The sequence below is a fragment of the Dermacentor variabilis genome, chromosome 10 (genome assembly GCF_050947875.1).
Source record: "Dermacentor variabilis isolate Ectoservices chromosome 10, ASM5094787v1, whole genome shotgun sequence".
In the NCBI taxonomy this organism is placed as follows: domain Eukaryota; kingdom Metazoa; phylum Arthropoda; class Arachnida; order Ixodida; family Ixodidae; genus Dermacentor; species Dermacentor variabilis.
The window spans coordinates 24451047-24457211 of record NC_134577.1 but is presented as its reverse complement, the minus strand read 5'-3'; the positions used below and the strand labels follow the sequence as shown (position 1 = coordinate 24457211).

The window sequence follows — 6165 nt, the reverse complement described above, 5'->3', positions numbered from 1 at the left end:
TATAAACTCCCGAACTTTGTGGAGAAATGCATTGGAGTTCCAGTTAATTTGTTAACGAAACATCATTTCATGCACTGAAGCAAAGTTCGGGAATTTATATCAAGGAAACTGGCGTCGTCCTGAAAATTCATTCCAAGTGGATCCACCTTGCAAAGTCCACTGCTAGAATTTGTAAATTGCAATATGGGTCATAAGATAATTAGCTAAAAAGTTAGTTAGTGAATTCTTGTTAATAAGTCAATTTTGCATTTCCATTTTTTTTGGTACAAGTAGTGTCTGCCGCTTTGAGTAGGCCGGCTCATAAACTAGAATTGAGCCATCTGCCACAGGTAACCTTTCAAAAATTTTGAAAGTGTTTGCTGAAACACCCTGTATAAAGTAGGCTCATAATGAAGCTTATATATTATCTGGAGAATTCAGCTTTTGCTCATGAATTGTGAGTTTTGGTTAAGTAAATTGAAAAAAGAAATGAAAATGAGCAGGTTACAAGCTTACCTGCAAGGTTAGTTTTGCTGCACTTCGTGAATTAACAAACCAAAGGTATTTCTCACCTGTATGTGAGAAAAGAGAGTTTTCTGAATATCCTTCATAGGAAACTTTCCTGCAAAACTTTTCGTGCAACACTTTTCCTGGAATAAGTGTTGGCAGCACGCACCGCCACTAGTAGAAGTGAATGAAAGTAGTAGTGCCCGCTTGTAATGCCATTTATTTAGAAACAGCAACAATAAGTTTTGCGCTTGGAACTTCTGTACAGCCACTGCTGACCTTTTTGGTTGTGGAAAAGACGCTACGTACTCCACCTCACTCTAATTTGACGGCAAGTGAAGGCTTCTAGGACTTCTGACTGCAGGGTCGGGAATCGATACTTCATTGTTGAATGCCTGAGTATGCAGACATTTGTCTATCAATATTCTTTTTTAATTATACTTCCTAATAAATTTTTTCTTTAATTTTGTTATGGATTGCATCGTGAGAAGGGAGGACTGGTGGCAAAGCCTGCATGAAGCTCGTGTTAATGTGACAGTTGTTCGAAATTGTCACAATACGCTTGATTGAATGTGCTTCGCGTTCCTTTTAAGCTGTATAGTGGTCAAATGATGCTCTGTTCGATTGACCCTGTGACATCCCCCATGAAAGATGTGGAATTTCTGTCGTATTAAAATAGGCATCGAATCACATATCATTTTAAAAAAGAAAAAGTTTTAAATGCATCTGGAGTCATAAGCAATCAGATACCTAGCTGCCTTTGCGATACTGTCTCAGCCCTCTGCTCTTCTTCGTTGTTCCTTCTTTAGTACTTGTTGACATGCAAGGATGCCACTGTTTCTTCTCACATTGTTGTGCAAAGCTTCGGTAGTTTTGGGACGGGCCTCAAGATATGTTATTAAGGCTTCGTGATCTTGGAAAGCATAATGTTGGCGAAGTTACCTTATCTACAAAAAGCAAGGAACATATGGGGGACAGGAAGTCATAATAGGCCTAGCTAACTTCAAAAGATAAAGCAGACATAGGCAGACTACTAAAATGCATTGAATACAGTAAGACCTAATTAGCCTATGCAGGCTAGGTGACTGTTATCATCTCCCTGATTCAAAGGGAATGCCATTGGAAGTCAACATGAGATTTCTGTTTTTGGCTGTTTCAGAGGGACTGCTTTGTCAAAAATATCTGAAAAAGCTCGACCAATGTCTGTTGTGTTTATCGGGATGTTGCGGCAAGCACGAAAACTTGCAGGGGTTTTTAGAAGTTCATGGAAAAGGCGAGTGGTTCATTTGTTTGAAATCATGGACTTCCAGCTATGCGTAGAAGAATAAGATTTGAACCCGAGCGTTCAATGCCATGGTCTTGTTTACTCATGTGCCTGCGTAGCATTCACATTATGTCAAGTTAGAGTGAGGGGGAGTATATAGGTTGCCTCGGAGTCATAAGACTTTGTGGAGTACGCAAGGTGCTGGGGAAGAGCACGATGCCTGGCCACTCTTGCAAGAAGGCATGGGTGGCCCCGTCGTCCACACATTCGTCGCAGGGTCGTAGACTTCTACGGTCGACAGGTACTCCTGGCCGTCATAACCACCTGCCAAGAAGACGTGCATCAAAGCACGCATGTTAAAGCAAGGGAGCAGCATGAATTAACGAAAAAGAAAGATTACTACAGCTTAATTTTTTTCAGCCACAGGGAGACCTAGCTGAAGTGCTTGAACCTGTTTTCATTGTGCTTGTTGTAATACCTTGTACGCTTACTGCTAATTTAGACTCGCATGCCTTATAGTGTAATATACTAAAGCAGAAACGATAGGGGGCTCCTATGATAGTTTTACATTGGGACTTCCTCGTGTATCACTTATACTCCAAACGCTTCTTTATCTTTATGCTGTGATGATAAATTTCAAACAGAAGGAAGTGGACCTGCCGGGGATATGGTCTGTGGAACACACAAACAGTGGTTTATTAGAATAACAGGAAAGGTACTGAGGGTAGGTAGGTAGATGTAGTAATTGGGCAGGGTAAAGAATTGGGCGGCGTTAGTGCTTTAGGAGATTCGAAGCTCTGCTGTGGACGTGGATTGCACGAAACAGGGTTAACTGGCAAACAAAAAAAGCTTTTTGTTTCACTCCTGACTTTGTTCTGTTGATGAGGACACTTTCTGTTGAGGCATGACATCAGTGGTCACAGTCGTCAGGGTCATCATCACCGTCATGCCGTACAAGATGAGTACTTAATCGGGAATATCTTGCTTCGTTCCTGGGCATTAAAGTGTACTTAGCATGGTCAGTTCACTCTTTGTCCTAGGACTTTTGCGTTACCGAAAGTAGCTGTGAATGTACTTAGCAAATCTGCTGCGTATAATATGCAAACGTTTGTGGTCTAGCACGAAGGGTCATCACCAACTTTTTGTTATGGTAACTCGGGTGCTATTTTATCTCCAAGCAGCCATGGTTCTTCCCCGTCACAAGCATGACTACTGACTTGGGTTATACATAGGTTCACAAAAATACTCGCGATGTTGCCAACCTGCATTCAAGCACAGACAGCAACTGTCTGTGGCAGCTACCTACACAACTACAACCTATCTCTTTAGGTAGTGGTGTTACTATATGCTTTCATGGTCCACACCGTGTTGGGGTGACTGACCAGATCCCTTTGTGCATTTACTCTGCTTCATACTCTGTTATATGCTCCTTATCCTCAGATTTCTGTATATTTGCTTTCCTGCATAATGTTATCAAATTTTCGTGACACATTGTATCAAGGTCACGCTCTGAAATTGATTTAATGAATTATGTTTCGAAACATTAAAGCCTGTTGAACCCTGCATCAATAGCAAGCTTATGTATTTATGTTCCACTTTTAATTGACTCTCAGTTTGTTCGAGAGAAGTGTTACTGTAGTTGCCTAGTCAAATTAACTGTTTCTATTGTCTCTTGTCAAACATGCATGAACAGATGGTAACCTTTAAAGATTTCATGGAAATGTTAGCTACAGTCAATTCTAACTAGCAGCACTTCTAGAGTCTACAGCGCTATTCCTTCCTGATGCGTCAGATGTTGCTTATCAGTTGTCCAGCGAACAATACTTGTGATCTGTGCATTCCTGTTTCACTTTAACGAACTCTCACTTAAGCAAATGATTTCTTGAGGTCCCTTGAAAGGGAAGCTTTACTGTAGCATGTTCATCACTACTAACTGTTGTCTATGCATGCATGAACAAATGATAGTTTCTAAATTTTTTCTGTATTCGACCAGCAGATACCGACTAGTGGCAGTTAGAAATAGCAGACCTGTGTGAAAATGTTCTTGGCAGAGCTTTAAAGCTACTGCATGATACTCTTCTTATGTCTTGCTATGCATCTTATTGGCACTCCGCACGACAATACTCTTGCCTAGAACCACTTACCTAAGGCATAGATCTTTCCATCCAAGACAGCAGCACTGAGAGCACTCCTTCGTGTGTTAAGGGGTGCCACCATTTCCCAGATGTCATGGTCTGTGTCGTAACGCTCGACGGAGCTGACTTGGCCTTGACCGTCATAGCCGCCAATGACATAGATGTGCTTGCCAAATGCAACGGTTCCTGCATGTGTGAGAGTGTCAAGACTGAATGTTAGGAACTGCTTTCTTCTGTGTAGGATAATAACTTCACCTCGTTGCGGTATGTCTTTCGATTTCAGAAAGTGCGATTTTGCATTCCCTGGTAGCTTCTACAAGGGCTGGTATTATGAAGTTTGAGTCTTGCGATTCGTGGAATTCAGTGTTGAATGCAACCGCATGGGCTTCTATCAGTGTACAGCCACACTGAGAACACACATGCAGATAATCGTACAGCTGAACCCCTATATAACAAATAAAAGTATAACGAGTTATCAGATACAAGGAAGGTCTAAAATTTCTATTGCTGATATCAGCATGTGATGAATATAAGCTTGTAATGACTACAGCAAAGGTATGTTCATGTTCGATGCAGCCGCATTACGACACGGTTCGACTGTAGTATTACAAAAGATACATGGTGACGTGCTTGTGCATTGTAACATCAGAATTACAAATTTCTCTCACTTGTGGAACCTGTATTAGTACATTACCCTTCTACAATACCAAGAATGGCCTTGTTACTGCGAGAAGAAACTTGGTAAGCTGGAAAAGACGTGAAAAGTGAAGGCAAGTGGCGCCGCCGCCTTGAAGTTCTCGCACCAGCTTGCCGTGATGTCATCAATTTTGACAGTATGCGGTAGGGTCTAGTTAATTGGTTATTGATAAAAATGGACTGCATTGTGTTCTAAAGGAGCCAGAGATTGAACATGGCAAGTTTCGGTAACTTTTGTTGAGCCAACACAACCCAGATACGAAAGTATATGTTGAAATCCCTGCCATCACACCAGCGCAACACTGGGGTTCTGGCACGAAATTAAAACGAAAATGGAACTTCAACATTCATTTCATTTTTCTAATAATCAACCTGTTATCACAAAATTAATGGAAATAGAGTTTTCGATTAACACTTTATCTGTCTAAGTTGATGTAGTGTGTCTCTTTGGTGTCCCTCCAAGGCATTTAGAATTGACATACTGCAGGAATGGGACAACCTGCCTTACATGATGACAGCCTATAAATTCAGTTCAAGCTCCCTCTACAAAACTGCTCTGCACCTGGCCTTTGAGTTCCCATGCTCCAAAACATAGTTCCAGGGAAACGCCAATAACAAAAGCAGCTCATCCCTGCTGCAATTTCACAAAAATGTGCAAACATTTTTGCCAGCATCTGCACGAAGTCTCTTCGAGTTGGAAAGTGGTATGTTCACCACGGCATTCTTAACTCGTCCTTGACTTTATCGAAGAAGCTAGAGCAGTGATGCGAAGCAGGTAGCATTGATTCAAAGTAGAGAAAAAGTGTGCCTTTACAGATGTCATTGAACCCCTGATGATGAGCTAGGAGATGTTGACTACACACTAATTAGTGAATTGGCCTACATTTTGGCCAATGAGTAGTGATGCGAGCCGCGCAAACCTGGTACACTGTGGCAAACATGCTGTATTTCTTCAATGGCTGCACAATGAAACCAGAACTGTAAGTCGGAGGCTGCCGCTTTCCCTGTTTTGGTCAGTTTATTAGACCTAGTTAGCGTCACATCAATTTTGTTTCATCACACGTCATGCGGAAGCAAATAAGTGGTCACGGGGCAGCAGCAGCAGCCAACAAACATGGTTCATGCTGTTGCAACAACAGTCGTACAAACTCAAAATGGTTGCACCTCCGCAGTGGATCACTGGTCACCATGCATTGCAGAGCAACTGGGTAGGCGTTGTATGAATATACAGGACATTACGGTCACACATTCAGTGAATCTTGCAAGGCCAAATGCCATCGCACCCTCATATTCGTAAGGGTGCTTTGATTCATAGCTGTTCCATTAACTGCACCAAGTACTAGACAGCGCTGCTACCTTGAGTGGAGTAGGCGTCGCACTTGAGTCAAGGCTACTCCAAGATTCGTGTCACGAGGAGTTTATTGAGCAATATGCCTTGATGCCTGTGTCTTTCAATGTGTGTCGAGAGTGCATGGCTATGATTGTTAAGCTTGGTGATCATTGAAGAGGACTATTGATGTGCTCGGAGCGCTATTGTCAAAGTAGAGTGCAGCCTTGAACTTCAACTTAGCACCGTGGAGCACC

General features: G+C 42.1%; 1 protein-coding gene across 3 annotated transcripts in view; it reads right to left on the bottom strand.

The window, feature by feature from the left end:
• Window positions 1-683: 683 nt before the first annotated feature.
• Window positions 684-6165, bottom strand: part of LOC142560156 (kelch-like ECH-associated protein 1) — a 37977-nt gene continuing 32495 nt past the window's right edge. For all 3 annotated transcript variants that reach the window (XM_075672027.1, XM_075672026.1, XM_075672028.1), the window contains 2 exons: window positions 3895-4071; window positions 684-2074 (listed from right to left, as the gene is read on the bottom strand). In XM_075672027.1, coding sequence (XP_075528142.1) covers window positions 1923-2074; window positions 3895-4071 — 329 coding nt within the window. In that variant the 3' untranslated portion in view covers window positions 684-1922. The remainder of the gene's footprint in view (window positions 2075-3894; window positions 4072-6165) is intronic.